Below are 22,506 nucleotides of genomic sequence, written 5' to 3'. Positions count from 1 at the left end.
CAAATATTACACTTTTGTACACTGTGGCAGCTTTAGGAGACAGGCCTTCATCTGTTAAGCAGAGAAAAAAAAACTCCTCTAGGCTGCAGCTGCAAATGTTGATAAGTTGTTTGTGAATGGATTTCTGCCTTGCAGTTTTTGTCCTCAAGGTAAGTGCATTCAAAAAGAAATCCAAACAAACCAAGAGCCAAGAAGGGCTTTTTTTGCCCAACCTGGCAACGCAGGGGGCTTCCATTCCGGATTATAGCTAGAATTAGAGGATTTTACGTTTGTATTGACGAAGGATGACTTTTGACGTTACGAATCAAGATGTAAACCTCGTTCCAGACTAAGATCTGGCCAGTGTGCGCGCAATCACGCACGTACACGCCTGTGCATGCACGCACAACAAGCATTTTCTCCTCCTCCTCGTCTAGTTCTCAGTAACATCCCCGGAGAAATAGATGTTTCCATTGGCCACATCGGTCCGAGAGGAGGGGAGAGCGCGACGGACTGGCACGGTCCTCCTCAAATTTCTGGAGATCGTGGACCTCCTGTTCCCGCCCGCCTCTGTCCCGACACACACACACACACACACACACACACACACACACACACACACACACACACACACACACACACACACACACACACACACACACGCATCCAGACTAGATCCCCGAGCGGAACAGCTTCTTCTGAGCGGAAAGGTAACGGATCCCAAGTTGTTTTTTTTTCCTCTTTTAAGTTTCTAATAGTCAAAGCGCGATGCGTTCTCGGACGTGAATCCGCCTTTTCGTTTTCTTCTTTAGTCTCACTTTCTTTTTCTCCCCGCCAGATGTTGCGGGTTGTCGTGGCGTTCCTGCTGCTGGCCGCAGCTTTCTCCAACGCTGAGGTAAGTTTGGATCTATTCATTTTGTTCAACCTAATAAGAAACTGAAAAAGAGCCGGTATTATATGTTTCAAATGGGTCTTTTGTTGGCGATCGGGTGCATCTGAAGTAACAAAAACCCACGGTGGGTTTTCTTGTTTCCAGGGCTGGAGGGGTCGAGCTCTGAGCCTCATCCCCCATGTTTCTGTGAAATGAGCCATTTTAGCTGCTCCCTGTAGTGTGCAGCAAGTCATGACACTCTTATGTTATTTATTTTCATAGGGAGGGCCTATTATGCCATTATTGGTGGCACTAAGTATGACTTTTATTATGGAGGGAATGAGGCGCAGACTCCACCTCACCACCGGCGCATTTTCACAATCATCTTTAACAATAACTGCACATATAAGGCACTTGAGCGGGGGAGCATCCTCTTGGAGCACTAATGCTGCTACCTACCTATCTATCCTTGAAGATTTGGGACAGTAAGTGAAGTTCACGGCACAGGCCCTGCTGCAAGAGAGCTACACGAGACTGACAAGCAGCTGTGAAAAGAAAAGAAGGGAGGGCAGTGTTTGTGTATAATTCACCATCCTTGCTTGTTCTGGGTTTGCGATATTGCAGGATGCCTGGGTGTGAATGCTCCGCCGACTGGCAGCTGCTCTAATGGTGTTCAAACACAGTGTTTGGGTGGTCGGTGCGAGATCTTGTGTGTTTTGTTTGAGTATTCAGGAATGGCAAGTGTGCTCAAGATATATGTGACAGAACCCCTTGTTGGTCTTAGTGCTGAGCAAAGCAGTCTATAACCTCAGTTTAAACAAAGAGATAATGTGCTTTTCAGGAGGCTGGTGGGATGGCACCGATGAATGACTTGAAATGAAAAGTTGTACGACAGCGAAATGTCCGTATGACAGGATGTTCGCTTTTTCAAAAGTAGAAAAACACACACACCAAGTGGTCTTTGATGGATTTAACCTCCCTGGACACAGCTGTTGAACACCTGGCCCTGTGTTGACAACTATCCGAACCTACGCAACCTGCTGAGGAAATATACAAAAGAACTGCCTTGTCTTTGTTTTCCCAACTACTTGCTGCTTAATTACAGGAGAGCCACAAATACAGAAGATACACAAATTGTCTCCTGCCTTGTTTTTAAAGCTTCAAGCAGATGGTCATTACTGCATCCCAACCACCACATCATCGCTCACATCAAGACTTTCAGCCACCCCTCCTTTGTTGACCTTCGAATTCTGCCTCTACCCTTTCCTCCAGAAGAATCTGCCATTGTCTGCAACTTAAATTGGACTCATGATCATAATCTGTGAGGAATGGCATGTTGAAGCCAGAGCACAGTGCAGAGTGTGTTGAATGTACCCACAAAGTTAATAGGGAGGTGTTGGAAAGGCATCTGGTCTCCAACGGTAATTAGTCTGATAATATATGGCCTGTTGACTGGCCGTGGGAAGGGCTTGAACTGGCATACCAGCGAGCTGTCCAAAGGAGGTCAACAAGTTGTAGCAAAACCTGCACAAGATTGTCTGATGGGACAAAAGGGTGTGTACTTTTACGTCGTAGTAATGCCGTTGTCATCGGGAGGGGCACACATTGACTATATTAAAGAGACAGAAAGTGGGATGAAAATCAAATCTTCATGAGAAAATGCATGTGGCTGTTTACTGGAATGAAGACAGGCTCCAAAAATCTGGGTTTTAACACAGGATCTCCAGCAAAATACTTCCAGATACAAGTGATTGCATTGGCTAAACAAAATATAGTGTGTCAGGGTGGCTGGACTCACAACTCTGGGAACATACTGTTTGCACAATGTTGATGTTTTACACAAACACGCTAGGAACTTGATGTGCAGAGGAAGTCCAGATGCGCAGTCATTGTGATAAAAGTTTGTTGTCCCTTGGATAGTGACCCTGTCTAACATACAGAATGTGAAGGAGGAGCAAACCGGACGCACGCAGATTTTCGTGTCACTGCAGTTCAATCATTGGAAGTATCATGACTCAGGAATCAGGAGAAGAAAAGGTTGTCTGGTTGCATGACAACGAGACACGGCCTCTTCTTTGATGCAAGGAAGACAGGCTGAAGTAGATGTTGGTTTGCTTGCTGAGAATTAGACCATGATTGTTCCAAGGCACCATGGTGATGCATGTTCTCTTTCATTCAAGGTGGGCTAAAAATATCTGCCCAGGTGGCAGGAACATGAGTATGAGGGGACGCCGTGTCCTCTGTGTGTATCAGGCTGCTCTAATTACTGTAGCTCAACATCCAGTCATGATCCCATGCAGGGAGTCTGGAGGGTGGGTGATGTAAAACAGAAAAGAGATTGAGCCACACTCATGCAGTTATAGCAGGGAAGATTGGGGTGAGGTAAGAGTTGGCTGTGTAGTTGGGCTGGGGGGGTTGGGTGGGCTGTGTTTCATGTCTCTGCAGTGTTCTCTCTCGTCACTCTTGGATTGGTTTGAAAGGAGTCCTCATTTAGCTTAACAGCTGTGCTGGTGTCCTATCATTAACAGCATCCTCAACTCGAAGGCACTCAATGTGCACACACACACACACACACACACACACACACACACACACTCACATACACACACACACACACACGAATGAATGCACAGACGAAGCAGTAATGCCTACAAAAAGAGAGCAAAATAGTTATAGTTATAAGAAGAGGAAGAAAGGGGGAAGAGGAGGCGGAAATGATATGATTGTGGGTTTAGATCACTTTTGAATAGATGAGGTCTGACGTGCAATGGGGAGTACAATCTCCCTTTGTCAGACACAATGAAACTTTGTCAGTAAATGATTGAAAAGTACCAAAACACACCACAGAATTTTATGATTTGGGCCTCAGATTGAATGAAAAAATAATAAACAGTGAAAATAAAAAATTGACTCTAAGATTCAGTCAAAGCTGAAGAGAAACAGCAGGGTTTTTTACTTGACTGACTTGGATATTGATTTTTATTTTGCATCATAATTCAGTTTAAAGAAACAGAAAAACAAAGAAAAATTTTGGAAAAAAAAAACAGAATAAATGAAAAAAAAAAACTCTGAATATCAGAGCTTTTCTGGTCTCTCTGCTTGAATGTGTTGAACTGAGCCATCTGTCAGTCCACATTGTGAGCTGACCATATCATTAAGTCCCTAACAAGGAATTATTTTCAAAACCCTTCGCCCCCTCGCCTTAGATTTGTTCCCATTTGTTCGGCAGCCTGTTTGAAGGCTGCACTTTGAGATCAGGCTCTGCATCTGAATTTTCCTGGCTGAGAAGGGGTCATTGTCGGGTGAGTGATTAACTGGCAGACATTGTTCTCTCCAGTACAAATGTCTTTCTCAAAGAGCCAGAGTACTTTGACATAATGATTTGTTGTTCTAGTGACTTTACTAAACCAAAACCCCCCCAAAAAATCATAATAATAATAATGACAACAACAACAACACAACAAACCCTGTTAAACAATATGTGTGTCAGTCACATCACACATCATGTCCTAGCTCAAGCATAAATATTCATATCATTTTCTGCCACAGTGGAGACAGTACACACACTTCCGGAAAAAAAACAACATGTAAAACAAGCACCTACCTTGTCCAATGATGAGGATGTTGATGCAAAGATCATTATTTGGTCACCTATTTCTCCCCGCACCTCCACATAAAAAAATCTGGGCAAATGGGCGCCTGTACTTGCACAATCCATCCATCCATCTATCCATCCATCCATCCATCCATCCATCCATCCATCCATCCATCTATCTACTGTCTACCACTTATCCTACTCAGGGTTCTGGATAATACTGGAGACTATCCCAACTGCCATTAGGCATGAGGTGGGGTACACCCTGAATTGGTCACCAGTCAGTCCCAGGGCCACATAAACAGACAGACAACCATTCACTTTCTCATTCGCACACCAGGGCAATTTTGATTTGCGCAATCTTTAAAAAAAAAAAAAAGAAAATGTCTAAAAATTACAGGTGTGTAGATTTTTTACCTCATTGTGAGGTTGCCACATCTTATCAAAAAGCTGTGCTTTTACACAAAAAAAAAAAAGATCAAAAGTGATAATATATTGTTTGACACCTGATTGCATTATGACGGAGATATTTGAAAGTCTGCCACTCTGTTAGATATTTCTTTCTTGAAGTCAGTGCCCAAAATATACACCAATTTATTCAGTTTTCCTATTGATCTTTGCTTAGGATGGTAACAAGCTTTTTTTTATTACAACAGGAATGAATGCAATCTTCTGCTAAAAATGCAGACTCTATATCATTTGGAGGGCTTTAACTTCTTCTGTTTACCTCTAAATTATATTCTTTACAGCTAATACTGCCAAGCGTTTGATTTTTGGTATCTTTATATTTCATATTTTTGGTAGCACTTTAATTTTCATGGAATGGGTAAATGACCTGAAAATTGTGCCATTACACTGTAAATCAAGTAAATTCTCCTGCTGGTTGATCCTAACTGTTCATAGTTCCGCAACTACAGTAATAAAGGCTACTTGTTCAATGCGATATTACAGAACATTTTGTACTCCATGGTAAGTGTATTTATAAAGTGGCAAGATATAATCAACCAACCTGGGAACTCAGTGGTTGTGACTGCTTTATGATGAATAATCCAGAGGTTTGGGGTTTTGAACACATCTAGTAGAAAACTAGGCCAACTTTCTTTTTTGGGGGAGGGATTAATGGTCAATTTTAGTGTCTTATGGCACTTGGTTGGAGTGTAGTTTGTGAGAGTGGTTTCCTGACCAATAGTCATTATGATCAGTTGTTAAACAGTGTCTGAGTGATTGTGATTAATGAGCATTTAAACACATAACACACATAAGCTCTACCAGAGTGCGTATTTTCATCGATGTTGTTTCTGAGAGCTTTTTAGTGGAACCAGGCATTATAAAGTTGTATTCAGTGATCCATTGCCCTGTTCTGCCTTGGTGGGAAAGAATGTTAAAGAAGTCCAACAATTCTGTAGCTTAATCCTGCCTTTGACTAAGGTTAGCGATCAAAAAAGTATGTATGCTTCAAGCAGGTGCCGCCTGTCTGAACTGTCCCTCCAAAACTGGCAGTCAAACACCACATACAAAGTAGAAGTTGCATGTAATAATCATATATTCTCTCCTGCTCAGTTTTGAAGAAAACTAGTTGAACTGTGTTGTTTGGTTTGGTGTTTTTAAGAGTGATCAGATGAAACAAATGGTGCTCATTTTTCTGTTCATACACCGATTTTCTTTATCCGACAAACTAGTTCGATTATTTTCTCACTCCGAGCCTCTGCAGCTGATCATTAGACGAAATGCATTTTTAAAGTACTTGTTCTTGACTACTGATTACTCACAATGTTTTAAAACCAATTTTATGCTGTTTACATTGGAGGCTGTATAAAAGACCCTGACTGACTAACATTGTGGCAGAGACTAAGGGGCATGGCCTCTCACCCAGCGAGACTCGGGGCCGGGGGTGTGGATTAAGCTGGGGATTTATTCACCCTCGGAAGTACACAGTCTGTTGTTGTTGAGGAATAAAGTAGCCGCAAGCCTTCCGTTACACACCACAACATATTCATACACTGATGGTACAGCATCAGCAGCAATTATGCATTCAGTATTTTAATTGCGGATCCTACATTTCAGTGTCTGTTGGAGACCCTGTGATTATTGGATTGCTGCTCAACCACCTCCGCCATCTATGGATTGGCTTCCCATTTGTCATCAGATTTTGATTAGTTTTTTTTAAATGCCTGGAAGAAGCAATGTGCTTTGTCGGAGCAGAATTCATAAACAGACATTTATTTATTTTGTTAGTTTTTATGGGGAGTTGTCTGTAATAAATTGAGAAGAATACATCAAACAGAAACAGCCCATTTGAAGCCCTGCCTGCACAAACCAAATCAGTCATGATGTTAGATGGACTTGAGAATTTTCAGGTGTTGTTTAAAAGTCCATAACAGATTATATATATATATATATATATATATATATATATATATATACATATTATTAAATGAGTTCTCAAGCACCTTGACAAAAGTGGTTTGAGGGATCACACTGTGTTTACACTCAAATATTCAGCAGAGCGGTATATTTATAGATGGTGGCTCAGTGGTTAGCCCTTCGGCCTCACAGCACGAAGGACCCTGGTTTGATTCTGAAGAGGGGACCTTGCAGTGTGGAGATTGCATTCCTCCCACAGTCCAAAAACATGCGGCAGGTTAATTGGGAAAATTGCCCTGAATGAGGGAATGAATATTTTTTTCCCTTTGTACGTGACCCTGCGATTGACTGACGACAGTCTGGGTTGTACCCCGCCGCTCGCCTGATGACAGCTGGGATAGGCTCCAGCATCCCCCGCGACCCTGAGTGCAGGATAAGTGGTAGAAGATGGATGGATGTATATTTATAGAGCTGTATACTCCCTCTCACCTAACACTAAAACATTGGCAAACATCAGGGTTGTGTAGGTCCGTCATTCACCAAAGTTCAGAAGGTAATGGTTGTACGTCCGCTGTATTCAACAACCTTCACATACTTAACGCATCCTGTTGCCGCCACAAATATTTCTCTACAATAAGCCCCAATACTGGCCTCTGTGAAGAAGCAGACAAGCAGGGAGGGAATTTTCTCATTCCCCTGGTATGAGGCTCAGCTTCGGCCCTCCCTTCCTCAGATCGCTGGCAGTGGAAAAAAAATGCACAGAACAGAGCATGTTGGGAACGAAGGAAAAGAAGGGTGGCTGTGTGGACAGAGAGAGAAAGCGGGCAAGAGGCTGGGATGGGGCTGGGGATTCAGGGGAAAATGAGTCACAGCTTCCAGGTTTGGAATGTAAGAGAGACAGACTTCAAAGTGGCAACGGACAGAGAAAATTGATTTCTTTGCAGTGAAAACTTAGGCGAGGCAGAACTGCGGGGTGAAAGAGGTGGGACAGAGTCTGTGGGGGATTGATGTTGGTCAGGTGGTTGGGACAGGGGACACTGTTGTTCCCCCTTTATAGGGTCCAGAGGGGTGGGGCAGTGGGTGTTGTTCATAGCATTTTATGTTCCCTGGTGGTGTTTTAACTGCTAGCAGATGTGGTTCTGCCCAGATGCGAACTAATTTCCTGCTTTTCTACAGTCTCTTATTCTGTTCACACTGCTTTTTCTATTTTACTTGTTTCAGTCATTCCTTCCTTTCTTGCATCTTGTGCTTTTGTCTTCCTTTTTCTCTGTTCAACTGTAGTTTTTATATATTCCAATCCTTCTGTTCCAAAGAATTTCTGAAAGAGACTCCAGACTGGAATGAGATCATGCTAGCCGCCGGTGCATTCCTTTCATACTGAATAAGACGAGCAAAGAAGAATAACAAGCAGAAATCTGTATCGATCATTATCCAGTCCCATTTGTCTCTTCAGGGTTAATTTCAAAACTGGTGTTCCAGAGAACCACCCATAGAGCTCATGTAGTTAGCTCCCATCTTTAAAACTACTCAGATTAGTCTTACTTCGGCCTCATTAATTCAAGGACACACCCCGAGTGTGTCACCATCTCCCTTTGTAATAGTAATTTATTTTAAAAAATCTTCAAGGAAGAGGAGGAGGATTGCATTTTTGTGGCTTTTCCACATTTTTACTCTCAGGAGATCGGCAACTACAGAGGAAACAACAACCTGATTTGATATGTATGAAGATAGAGTTGAATAGATTCAGAAAGAAGAAACAGCAAGACATTCGAGAATGGAGATGCTTTAATTATTGAAAGCAAATGTTAGAGCTTTGATGACTCAAAAATGTAGCCGATGATTGTCAGTTTACTGTGATGTTTTTCCTCTCGTGCATTGCCACTAGCTCACATAAATTTCTTAAAGGATAAAACTGGTTCATAGTTAGTGAGAGTGGTTGTCGTCTGCCCTGGCTGCTCGCGTCCTGTCCCGTGATAAGTCTGTTTTAGCGCTAAAGAGAAGCGTTCTCTTTCGACCACCTCTTTTCTCCAACTTTCTGGCTCATTAAAGACAAGCTGGAGATTTTTGGACATGGCGATACCAGAAGGAAATTGAGAAAAACTGTGGAGGGAGTGGAGTGTTTGGGGGCAACTCTTTGACCTAGATACTGAAGAGATTTTGGCTCATGACAAACCCTGCTGGACCCCATCTGAGGCACAACATAGCTCAGGAATGTACTCCCCACCTTCCTGTGCTCCTCACTTTGCCTCTTGCCTACATCTGTTGTATTTGTATCCTCTTTGCATCCACATTGTTCTGAAAGTGTAATAAATATTCCATCCTTTGATCACTCCAAGTTTTTTTTTCCTGCAATTAGAAGAAGCAAACATTTCCGACTTGTAGAAAAAGGAAAGTGAGGGTATTTCTTCCAAATGATCCCCATGAAGTGAATATTTATTGGCCAATCTAACTGCAGTAGACTAATGTATGCACTGGCATTTAGATTGGCCTTTTTCGCAGCAGGCATTTTCATAATCATAGCTGGGTAAACATAGGTGACATATATGAATTAATCATGGCCTCCTACCATCTAATGTCACTGCCATTCATCAGCTCATGTCAACTTTATCACACGTGACCTACTTGTTTTTATAAAACCACTGTTTTTAAAGATGTTGTAGTCTGTGATCTATATTTTATCATCATTACCTCACTACCTTCATGGATTCTATTAAATGTTACAAAATAAATGACTGTCTTTATAAGCTATAGATGCTTAGAGCTGGCCTGTTAAAACATACGTACAATTTTATACATCACTGAATGGAAATACTGCTCCTCATTAATCTTCAACCCTACTGGGTTATTTAGTTTCAGCATTTTAGATCATATATATTTTATTCATGAAAACACAACTGCCTTTCTGTACCATAGGGTAGCTTTATCAAACATCTGATTTTTTTTTTTTTTTTTTTTGCTTTAGTAGGGTTAGATTGAACAGCCTTGCAGAAAAATCCAATATCTATAGCATCCCAGGCATCCAATAATTGTTGACACAATGTGATCGTTTTGGTGTTGACTCATACTAACGTCAGTCATTTTCCCCCTTTTGCAATACATGTATAATTCTGTATCATCAATGAGAAAAGCTTCTAGAGTGAGCATAAGATAGATAAACAGTTGAAGCGTCCTTAATCAAGACTGCATTAGATTGGTAATTAAGCTGATGTGGGCAGCTACAGAATTACTTATTTTAAAATAGAAAAGAAGAATTTAAGATATCATGCCTGTCTTTTTTCTTTACTCCTAAATTTATGTTTGTCACTGCAGACATTGATGGTAAGATCTCTGCAACCCTTAGATCTATGTTTTCTAAGCTAATAAGAGTTAGGATGCTTTGAGTAATTGGTTTGCAGGGGCTGCAAAGTGAAATCCTTCAGAGAGAAACATTGATTGTCCTATGGGATCAATGAAGCATCACAGAGACACAGATGTACACACATACAGTATGCAGAAGCTGATAGCCCCTATTTCTCTGCTCTGTGTGTGTCTGTGTGTGTCTGTGTGTGTCTGTGTGTGTCTGTGTGCGTGCTTGCGTGCATGTGTGTGTGTGTGTGTGTGTGTGTGTGTGTGTGTGTGTGTGTGTGTGTGTATCCCAAGGAGAGATGCAAAGGGATATGTTGTACTTTGATTTTATGCATTAGACAGGGCAGCTTTGTCTTACTGTTGTTGTACTGTCTGAATCTTTAACAGCAGATGAAAATAAAAGAACAACTTTATGGATCTTGGCCTGCTGTAAGCATGGCATTTTTCAATATGTGTCAAGTGAGAAATGAGTTTAGAAGCAGTACTCAACTCTCTTATCTTCACCATCTACCTTTGTCTTAATATTCAGACTCTCTTTCCCTCCTCCCCCTCTTTCCTCTCTTTGCTTACTTAACCCCCGCAACTTCCATTAAACTGCGCATGCTGGTCTCGGCTCACTGCAAAGTCTCCTGCAGCCCTAAAAGGGTATGGCACTGGGAATAAAATGAGAAACAAGAAAAGAGGCATTACAGCTCAAGAGAAATTGAAGTACAGACCTGAATAGAGAGACAGCACGCTGAGAAAGGAAGATGATAATGATACAGAGTGAAAAAAACAAACTTCCATCTGTTAATCTCCTTGCAACCTTGACTAAAGGGATTAAAAACACAACAATGAAAGAATGATGGCAGGATTAGTAAAACAGATAAAAGTCTGTTGAAGCACTTCTTGTAAATGTTGCCTCAAAGTGCCATTTTACTTTTATGTGTTCCGGTTTTGAATTATCTATCACTTTCAAACTTCAGTTTCTAAAAGACAAGACTCAAATTTTACTTTCCTGGTTATTTAATTTGCTTAAGTGTATCTCAGTTGACTAGAAGTTGTCAGTTGGAACTTGTGATGCATAATGGAGACATTTGGAGCAAAAGAAAGAATTTAAACTCTTTGATGATATGCAGTTAATACAACAGAGTTATTTTGGCAGACCATGTATCATCAAGGTGATTCAACGATTGAGGGACTTAGTTTCTCCACTGACTTTACTCTGCAATATTTCTCAGCTGAAATTAACAGTTTTCATGATGCTTTATTTCTCGCATCAGATAAAACACAACAATGTAGTGCTGATAGTAGTCTATAAATTATATCCTTAAGCTGAAATCAAACACAATTCATGTAAAATAAATGGCTTCATGGATGCAGTTTATTTAATCCACCTACTGATTTTTGTATCAGTTTAACGATGTAAAGCCCAAACCATTAAATAATTGACAGAAAATTCAAATGATTTGAAACTAGAGCCTTTATTGGTCACCATGATACAGCAAGTTGCATATCTAATTTTTTGGTAGAAATGTACCAAATTACTTAATTTAAACATTTAATTAGTTAACTTGAAAAATAAAAAAGTGTATATTGCTTGATATTATGTATAATGCAAGAAATACAATAAAATGACAATTGACTGATTCTGAGTTATATGACCTTATATACCTGCTATATCAAATTGTATGTCATTTTCAACATGATTTTACTATAGCATTTACTATGAAATATTAAGTAATTTCACTTTGTATCAACCCAGTAACTGTACCTATTGATGTATCGCAAAAAAATTATGTTTTTCTCACTGTAACTTTTTCAGAATTGATGAAGTTCTTCCTCAAAAACCTCCTGTGTCTCTTTCCTTAGTATTGGCAATCTTGTACCATCACTGGAAACCCTTCTCGTGAGTAAAGGACTGCACATTGGTGAATTATCCGTGCACTGCATGTGCCAAATTTTATACATTGTGTTTTTCAGGAAAAAAATGTCACACTGCTCATGTGGAGGGCTCAAAAACTCATGTAATCACATATGACACATTTGGCGTCATAGGGTTAAAACTGGAATTTCTTTGTGCAGTAAAATGAAGCACAGCATCAGCACTTAAGATTTGGCCTGAAGCAGCTGTTTGAAGCCATATTATCTAGTGAGAGACAAAGAAAACTCTGCATGTTGGACAACTCTTCATCTTTAATTTCAATGCGTTAAGTGTATCATTTTCCCTTGACAATACTACACTGTCAGATGTGCGTATAACATTATAACCTCTCTGAGGAGTTTTGCCTTTCAGATTAATTGGAGAAAAGAGTTTTGTATGTAATACAAATGAAAATAGCTAATACTCTCTTCTACTTCAACTTCAACTTACCAATTGGCTTATTTAACCACTTACAGTCAGATATTTTCTTCCAATTGCAGAGATATTTCCAAATCCTGAAAACAAACAATATGAAAAACATAATATAATGGAAGTACAGCAAATAAGGTCATAATAGTTTTGCCAGCACTGAAATAAAATTGTTTCCTCAAACTTGATAGCAACTAAAAGATTTTTGCAGACAGACAAACAAAGCAATATCATTAGATTACACTCTTTCAAGAGTTTAAAAACCCAGCAGAATGAGGCACGAAGTGATTCCACATATGAAGATGATTAGAGGCCTTGATATATAAAATGACTGTGCACGAAGGAATGTCTGCCTGACTTTCCTGATTGTCCGTGAAAACATAATCCAATAATTTAATTGAATCATCGTGTACATCCCCAAATCCTCCCCTGGGCAGCCTTGAAGTCCCACATTCAGGCATTTTAACAGCAATGCAGTATGTCTGTGAAGGTTCTCAGTCGTCCAGGTCATGGTGAATTCTTCTTGTCTTGGCAACTGGATTTGAATTTCTTCACTTGAAGACGTTTCACCCCTCGTCTGAGAGGCTTCTTCAGTTCAATGCTTTATGTTGGGTAAATACAGTGTCAATCATACAACCACAGTGTCAATCATACAACTTTAACAACACTCCGCTGTGATCTCATAATGATGCTACCTTGTTTGATTGACACCTCTGATGTAGCTCAACAGGAGCCAGTACTTGCCAGTACTTGCTCTCACCATAGCAACAGCCCACTGGTATCAGCAGGAAAAAGCTTTGTGCCTCTGTATTCATTAGCTAAATGTCAGGGATATGCAGGTTCTACTTACGCGGAGATCTACGGACAGAGTCCAATGTTTATATCAAATTCAGCTGCAGAACTCATCGAATATTCATGTGCACATCGGACGTTTCTACACGTATAACAGGCTTATGGTCCAACTGTGTGTAACAAACTGGATTCTCCATCATGCTCAAGCTCACAGGGGTTGCTTTTTGATGATTTTGCCCGATATCAACTTTGGAGCGGTAATTTTAATCTAGCGCTGAACCAAGAAGCTCCAATTCCAGCGTATCAGACACTGTGCTCTGCGCACTTCAGTGTGAAAAGCTGCAACACAGAAATGTTGCATGTGACACCCCCTCCACTTCCCTCCATCCTGCAAGATTCAATCATTACTGAGCTCGTGAGAGTCTGGTCTCAAGAATCCAGTTTCATCTCAACCTACTTTTACTGGGCACTCAAGTTATGAACACAAGCAAACGCTAAGACATGCATGCGTATGTACACACACACACACACGCACATACACACACACACACACACACACACACACACACACAGGGAGAGAGAGAGAGAGAGAGAGGGCCAACTTTGTGTAATACACTTACAGGAAACAGGGGCTTAGAGAGGAGGAGGGGAGTCTAGAAAAACAGGGAGGAGAAAAGATTTCACAGAGAATGGGAATAATAGGCCAGTTCAGGCTCCAGATGTGGGAACACCCTATAGAAACACACAAACTCAAACACAAACATTGACCTCAGGCCTCCGCGCAAACACACAGAGGAGATAATAAGGCCCTTAAAGCAGTTGGATGTGTGCTTGTGATTGGATTGTTTGGATCCAGTGAACTAATTTTTTTGGCAAGTCAGCTGCCTGTCGTTAGCAACAGACAAACAAGATAAGAAACAGAGGAGCTGTGGTGGGAAAACGAAATGTCTGATTTTACAAAAAAGTATGTTATCGTGCAACTTCAATTTGACTGTCACAAGAGGTATCCAGGTAGCCAGAAGAGTAGATTCAGATGATGGTGATTTATATATACCGGAGTTAGTGGGGATTATCATTAATTTTCGATTTTGTAATCCATCGTGGCAGACAGCCCCGCTCACTGAATGGCTACAGCCATTATTTTGATAAATTTCCTGCTTATTTGCTCCGATGATTTCGAATAATGAAATATGTTCATCTATATGCATTATATTGGTGATGTATTGCCATCTAGAGGGAAAAAGGCAGTTTAAATTTGCAGGCTTGGTTCCAGGTTAACGTGCACATAGATCCTCTACATTTTAACTGTGAGCTCTGGAAGGGTTTCTTCAAATTAGCCAAACTTCTTGCAAATAAATGATAGCCCAAAATTGGTAAGGATCACTTAAATCAACCGAGTATTGAGAAAAATTTGTTAAATGATTGCTGCATACATATGATTAATTAGATTCCATCAAACAATATTGAAAAAGTGTGGTTTTGGTTTCAGGAGTTAAGAAAACTAGGGTTACAGACTGATAAGATCCTAAAACCCAAAGGTTCTGAAACATTTCAGTTTCCAAAATGAAATGTGCCTGAGATTCCTGATGCCCATTATCCTCTGAAGTAGTTGAACCATTCAGAAAACTTTGAATGTAAACATTATGATTTTAAGCTTTTTATTTTTTCTAATAACATCATATGGATGTATCTAATTGGTTGAAAATTAGTGCCATTTTTCAAACAAAATTTTGCAATGTTTTGGTTTATTTAGCTGGTGATTTGCAAATTTATTTTTGATTCTGTAAGGGTTTTTTTTTTGCTGATTTTTGATTGTTTAACTCTAACATTTTCTTCTGAACTTTCTGAGTTCTATAAACATTTGGAATTTAATTTGATTTCTGAATCTCTTATCTCTTCCCTCAGGTTAACATTGTAAGAGCATCGCATGAATGTGGAGTCTGTGTAGATGGCCAGCATGTTAAAGTTGCCATCATGCTTTTTTTCCAGGAGCTGAAGAGCAAGAGCAAGGTGTGTGCCAATGTCTTCTGTGGGGCTGGCAGAGAGTGTGCTGTCAATGAGAAGGGGGAGCCTAGCTGTCTGTGTATAGAGGTAAGAGAGGGACGTTTATGCCTGTAGCGCACTAAAGGATATAAAGCAATGGAAGGAAGTTCCTTGAAGCTTCCTTGCATATTTTCATGTCATCTTCATTGTAAATCTGTCTTTTTCTAGACCTGTAAGCCCCACAAGAGGTCAGTGTGTGGCAGCAATGGTAAGACCTACAGGAACCACTGTGAGCTCCACAGAGACGCATGTCTGACAGGCTTAAAGATCCAGGTGGCCCACGATGGACACTGCCAAGGTATGATCTCAAGCATGAGGCAGTACAACTCAAGAGCCCTCGACAGACCCTATGACACACCTGTAACCAAGCACACACATTTGCCAAATCATTAAATTGTAACCTTCAGCAATCTTTTTTGAAAACTCTGTACAATTTCTGTTCCATGAGCTTCCACGGTCAGGACTTTGTTCAAGGTCAAAATTGAATGTTCAATATTACTATCAAAGAAAACTCTGATGAATGTGGAAAACGATTTTCATGTCATATTTTAGTCCTTTATACTTTTTGTGTTCATACTGTTTAAAATGAGTAATGTTTTCGTACAACAAAATTAAGGGTTCACCTCGATGCTGGTATGACACACAAACTGCATTATTTCAGTATATAGATGCAAATATACATGTATGATTCAAGTTTTAGAATAAACAGATTTTAATTCATGCACCAACTAACACGCTTATTAACTCATTTTCTGAATAAATGTTTTATTTCTAATTGGTATCAAAGCAAAAAGCCAGCTTTGCACTGTCTCAATTAATTGGCATTTTACATAAATGGGTGATAGCAAATGGTGATAGTACTTAAAATAGTACCTCAAAACAGTTTATTATCCTGTGATGACGCAATTTTTCAACGTATCATCGGGGTAAATGGGTTTGATCCACACTCCTTTCTTGAATTTATTTCTTAATGCATCTAATATTTGCATCTTATCTTGAGTGAACTTTCACTGCTCCTTCTTGGTGATTTAATTCTTGTGTCAGTGCCAGCATGAACATTGATCAGTGTGGCAGCGTGGTTGTCTATAGGCTATAATTATATTACATTGTCACCGTTTCAGACCTTTGGCCAAGTGAGTGCAATTGTATTTTGCCCCATTATTGTCATTATTTTTTGTCTGTATGTGATTTGCTTTCCTTCTTTTTGGATTTTAGAGAAGAAAACAGATCAAGCTGCTGTAAGCCCAGGTGAGTGAGTATGTGTCATTGTGGGTCTGAATATCTAAGTTTGTGTGTGTCTCAACATCTAGAGCCTGAACAGACCTATCCCCATTCTGAGTGTCTTTCTTTCTCCCTGTGTTTCTAGACTCCCGTCCCATTCATATCAAATGCTGAGAAGTGTAATTTCAGTGAGATGGCAGTTGCATTGAGTGCTATTTATTTAAAACCTATTTATGTTTTTTAATTTATATAACAACAGATTAAGATTATATCTGTATTAAGTTAGTAATTGCAAAAAAACTGATATCTTAAACTCAGAGAATCTGTGCACTGTGTTAAGGAAAATGTTAATTAGCAAGATTTTATCCTTGTGATTTTATAGTAATGCTGTTGACCTCTGATCCTTGTCCTGCAGTGGTATGCTATGCTGGAGACCGGAACGAGTTGAGGAGTCGTGTGATCCAGTGGCTGCAGACAGAAGTTGTCCCAGATGGCTGGTTTGTCAAGGGATCCAACTTCTCTGACATTCTTCTCAAATACTTCAAGGTGAGCCTCACTGTGATTGTGGAAATGCTTGGAGAGAGAATCGTTTTACTATTGTTCAAATATTCAACATCCTGTTTTCCCTTCACAAGTATCATTATTTTGCTTTTCTTGTCTGCGCTTTGGCCAACCCCAAATATCTCTAAAGCTGTGTCAGACTGTGTCTTGTTATCGACGTGACAAACCTCTCAAGCGTGTCAGCTGATGGCTGTAATTCAGTTTAATGAGGGCTTCTGTCCTGCAGAGAAAACCCCCTGCCTGCCATGAAACTCAGTACATTAAAGTAGAACAGCAGATTATTGTTTATATTTAACTTGTCGCTGTAGTTAGAAAAATACTGTATATATTCAGATATTACCCGTCCCGAGAAGTGTTATGTGGAATCTCAATATTGTTTTCAGTTCACCTGCCTTCTACAGACACACCACTTAGTAATTCAGTGTTTTGTTTTTTCTTATTATTTTGTCATGAAAGATCCAGTGCGATTGCTACCAAGCTGTTTCTGTGGCTATAGGATAGAAGTTTTTTAATGAAGCTTAGATTCTAACATCATTATAACATTATTATATCAGAAACACATATATATATCCTCTCTAGCCCCTTTTAAAATGCAAGCGAAATATTGAACAAATACTACGGGCACTCAAGTGAAATTCAAATCACTCAACATTATAGTTCATTAAGTCAACTGATGGGTTTGTCCTGTCACTTATAACAGGACCTGAAATCAGAATATTCATAATGTGTTCAATCCAATGATATACCTTCATCAAAATAAGGACTCAAACATCCAGTACTTGTTTGATTAAGTTCACTGTTTGTCCATCTCTTCACAGTCATATGACAATGGTGACTCTCAGCTGGACTCTTCTGAGTTGCTCAAATTCATCCAGCACAATGACTCAGTCGTGGAATTGCAGTCCTACCCGGACCTGGAGAGTAACAAGCTTCTCAGGTGTGTGTGTCTGTGTGTGTGAGTGTGTGTGTGATTGTGTGTGTGTGTGTGTGTGTGTCTGTGTGGGGGGGGGGGGTACAAGGCTGTTGTAACAAAAGGGGTTACATGTTATCTTTGCATTTTTCTCAGAGTTTGCAAGTTCTTTGCCTCCTTTCCAATTATGTCAGGTTGTTTTTTTTTCCAAGTAGTGTTTGTACATCCAGATCAATATATTTGTTCTCTGGTGCTATTTTAAGGTCGGCCCTTTAGCACTATGTGTGAACCTTATCTGGAACAGTGTAATCTTAAATCTTAAATGGCGGCCTTTTGAGGGAGCATTTACTTATATAAACAACTGCATTGTATATTCTAAATTAATCATGCTTTCCATTGTATGCATATTTTTCATTATGACTCGATGGAGTAATTAATATTTGTTTTTGCATTCGTGTATGGATGTGATTCCCAGGAGCCTGTGTGTAGATGCCCTTATTGAGCTCTCAGATGAGAATGCTGACTGGAAGCTGAGTTTTGATGAGTTCCTCAACTGCCTGAAGCCTGGCTTCAATCCACCAGAGAAAAGTGAGGCATTAAACATTTTGTTGTATTGGCTTTGTAACTGTTCAGGATAAAGTCAAGGCATTGACACGTCAACATTTTGACAAAAAAAAAAACAACACCAGTTTGAATTTGCCATTCTTTCACAGAAGCATTCCCTGTTTTTTATTAGTTGCTTTGGTCTGCTCAGTAATCCATAGCAATATATCTGGGATAAAGTGCTCAGTCACAAAGAAAACTAACATTGCCTCTGGAGCACTGAACCCTCGGGCTTTGATCCGATCTGGAATGCATACGAACACACACCATCTGCTGGCCTTGTGTGGACCTTGTGTGGATATTTGGAAACTCAGCAGTCAGTTACTGTGTACACAACTTTTCATGGAAAGTAACGCTTGTTGTAAATACTGACCTTGATTGCAGGGTGCGCTAAGTAGGTAAAAGTTCATTTCACTTGAGTTGATTTAACCTACTTTGATTGAAAGATGTGTTTGACTGCAGGATATACAGTTTTAAAAATTCTACATTGATGGGTGATATTGTATTTGTATGTGCTTGTATTTTATCATGGATATAATTGATTTTGAGTTTTTGACTATCCCACATGTGTTTTATTTCTTGACTAATGCTTTGTGTTTTCTGTAGAATGTGCCTTGGAGGATGAGACATATGAGGACGGTGCAGAGACCCAGGTTGAGTGTAACAGATGTGTTTGTGCATGTGGTAACTGGGTCTGCACTGCTATGACCTGCACAGGTAAGTTCAAATACAAATTATTATCTTTATTCATATTTTTTATTCTTATATGAATACATTTACATTTTCAAAAAATGGCAAGCATCTCAGACCATTTATCTCTCCAGACAAGATGGCAGCTGTGGATGATTCAGTAGATGCTGGAGCAGAGATGACTGAGGAGGAATGGAATCTGCGTGTGATGGAGCTGAACAAGCATCAGGTCTGTATTTCTCCTCTGAAAATCTTCCCAAGTGTCTCGATTAGACATCTAGATTTCTCAAGTGATTATTTTACCGAGGTACTCTAGAATAAGAATTTGTGAATTAATCTTTCTAATCAGCAAAACCCAAGTTGTTAGTGTAAGCATTTCCATGGCTGTATACAATATGCTTCTTCACACAGCAATGTGATACTGTGAGCTCTGCTATCAGCATCGTGTACTCTATATTTTTAACATGGAAATAAATGAAAAGCTTACTGCAGAAAGAGGCACCTTTTGCTCATTGAGATTTTGTTCATTGCTATAATACTGTTGAGGTAACTTTCAATGGACACTTACCTCAGTTGTTGGTATGCATCCAAGGGAGTCAGAGAAATGTACTCATTATAAAGCACTATACTGACTGCCCTCTATCAATTTCATACAAAGAATTTATTTATTCTGTTCAAGAAATCATTTAAATTCATCCTTAAAGCTGAACTACTAGGTATTTGGGCATTTGTCTGGTTATAAACAATTAGACCGACTATTTTGTTTTCAAATACAATAAATTTCACAAATAAAGCTTGGGTAGAAAAGTCTATCTCAGCATCTTTAGTTTAAAGGTGCAAAGTACTAAAGACATTTATTGGAGGTTGGATAGTGCAGGACAACCTGACATTACACATATGACACTGTAAAACATCATGTCAGTCAAGTGACTGTGGCTCCTTTTCAAAAAAGTCACATAGTAAGAGATAATAGGGGTTGTCAAACTACTAAAATATGATCACTACAATCTTCCATGAACTTTTGGAACACGTCCAGACTGATACTGTACACCCATTCTAGATGATGTTTCTATAAATTCTGCACACTGAGCATAAAGGTCTTGAACCATTCTGGCCCAATAAAAGGGTTTCCAGCAATTGTCAGGTTAAATACTGCAAGCAGTATTTATTGAAATTACATCAGCACAAGCCTCAATAGTATATTGACAATAAGTGTCATTTTACTTGTGTGCCTGTGACTTTTTTGTGTTTCCCCTTTTGTATCAGTTGTTTCATGTTTATTATCATTGCAGTAAGGCTTTGATAAGGTAGCATATCTGCCTTTATGCCAATAAATCGTTTGTACTTGTACTTAACCTTGTGTTTGATGTATGTGTCACTGTTAACACCTGAATATAGTGTGATTATGTAAACATCATTCTTTGCTTTTCCAATAAATATAAGCCAGCACAAGACATTTATTGTTTTATATAAAAACAAAATTGAATAATTGTTTATTTAGTATATCAAATGAAATCTCACTTTTCTTAATTGTCTTTTTAAAATTGTTTTGATACAGGAAACAGTTGAGAAAATGAAGGCCAGCACAAAGGAGGCCTAAAGGCAAACACCATGAAAAAGAGGATGCACAATTATCACCCTTCCTCCATACTTGATTTATCATGCCACCATGTGTTTATATGAATCTGATTTTTTCATGTTTCTCTGCTATGTTAATAATTATACTTTTTTTACAGTGTTAAAAGTGTTTGTGTTGATATTTGGTAGATTCAGGTGCTATCAAAGTATTGTAGGATTTCCTTTTGTTCAGTACTGTTATGTTTGATTGTATTACTACCCCCACACTATTTTTACTACAAATATTATATTTTACAGATACTATGGAAAAGTAAACAGTCACATTTTCATTGTTATATTGGAAAGGGTAGAAGAGTCTGGAGATAAGAGTCTCCTCCTGTTGAGAGAGATGTAACCTGTTGCAGCACAGTAGCATTGGTTTAATGGTTAGCTGGTTCGTGGAAGAAGCTGAAATGGGAAATGAGTTAAACTACTGGCGATTGATTTTGATTTAGATTTTGTTGCCATATAGAAATGCCACAGTAGGCCAATACTTGACCAATGCACTTGTTTTTTCTTTCTCTTTACTTTCCTTATGCGTTTTTTTTTTTTATCTCATTGCCCTGACATTACTTTATATCCTTGTGCAAAATTTGTAATTTTTCTGTGAAAAAATTGTGCTTCTACGTACAAGTTTGTAATTGGCTTTAAACAATATCTTCTTCCCATGTTATACTCAGGTAAGTCTCTCTGGTGCTTTTAGGGGCAACATTTCTCTATCTGGCTCTTATGTGTTTGAGACAAACAATGGAGTGGCTCAGCTTCATCACCAAACCCTGATAACACCTGATCTGAATATAGCATGGTGAATTCCGAAACCAAAGTCTTGTGAAGATGTTTCAAACATGTACGCAATTATCCAGGTAAAGCACTACTCTGGACCCAGCAACAACACTATACCTGTGCTTTCAAAATCACTCTTAACAAAAGGACTAGCCTCACTGTCAGCTAAATAGTTTAGTAAAAATAGCATCAGCAACTGAATGAAAATTAATTTTGTGTTTGTATGTATGTGTGTTTGTGTGTGTGCGATTAGCATAGATTTTTTCCCCCCTTCATTTTTCCTTAGTGTGTCAAATGTGTTTATTTGTTAAAATCCTATGTCTTTAATGGGAACTTTGACAAAATAAATCAGTGCCTTAGACCTGCAAACATTATAGGGTCACTATCTTGCCTGCATATAGGCTATTATACTACATGGCATAGTAAAACTGGGTGTGCTTTATTGAAGTTTAGCATTAAACCAGTGCTTTGTGACTCTGTCCCTGACAAATGTCTGTATGAAAGTTGTATCAAAAGGTTTGAGCTAAATCTTTTTACTCCACTTAAAGTGAAGAGACAGTAAGAAACATGTATGTAAGCCAATAAATTCCATAAACCATTACATGTTTTGGTTCTCATTATTTTTTATCCATTCGTTATATTTCATTTTGTTGTAAGCAAAGCTTTAATACATTGCAGGTAGCTGGAAATTTTGCAGCCCCTCTTTTATATGTCACAAACCAGACTGACATGTTCATTTTATTAATGTGGCACAATTGACACGACATATACGATGCACTTAAAGTAGCAAATGTAAATGG

At 39.2% G+C, this 22,506-nt stretch overlaps 1 protein-coding gene across 1 annotated transcript; it reads left to right on the top strand.

The window, feature by feature from the left end:
- Window positions 1-471: 471 nt before the first annotated feature.
- Window positions 472-22,307, top strand: LOC147234645 (follistatin-related protein 1-like). Its single transcript, XM_086145225.1, has 11 exons — window positions 472-689; window positions 818-874; window positions 15,268-15,369; window positions 15,490-15,619; window positions 16,537-16,569; window positions 16,958-17,088; window positions 17,922-18,040; window positions 18,489-18,601; window positions 19,223-19,333; window positions 19,441-19,535; window positions 20,865-22,307. Exons 2-11 carry the CDS (start codon window positions 818-820, stop codon window positions 20,904-20,906), a joined length of 933 nt encoding a protein of 310 aa, XP_086001351.1. The 5' UTR covers window positions 472-689; the 3' UTR covers window positions 20,907-22,307.
- Window positions 22,308-22,506: the final 199 nt, after the last annotated feature.

The sequence above is a fragment of the Fistularia commersonii genome, chromosome 4 (assembly GCF_037954325.1).
Source record: "Fistularia commersonii isolate RoL2024-O1a breed Wild chromosome 4, RoL_Fcom_v1.0, whole genome shotgun sequence".
NCBI lineage: Eukaryota > Metazoa > Chordata > Actinopteri > Syngnathiformes > Fistulariidae > Fistularia > Fistularia commersonii.
This window is presented reverse-complemented; position numbering and strand designations above follow the sequence as displayed.

Coding starts and splice junctions, on each gene's coding strand:
- LOC147234645 (XM_086145225.1), top strand. CDS start 818: ATGTTGCGGGTTGTCGTGGCGTTCCTGCTGCTGGCCGCAGCTTTCTCC. Junction 19,334..19,440: donor CACTGCTATGACCTGCACAG/GTAAGTTCAAAT, acceptor TTATCTCTCCAG/ACAAGATGGCAGCTGTGGAT. Junction 19,536..20,864: donor TGGAGCTGAACAAGCATCAG/GTCTGTATTTCT, acceptor GTTTTGATACAG/GAAACAGTTGAGAAAATGAA.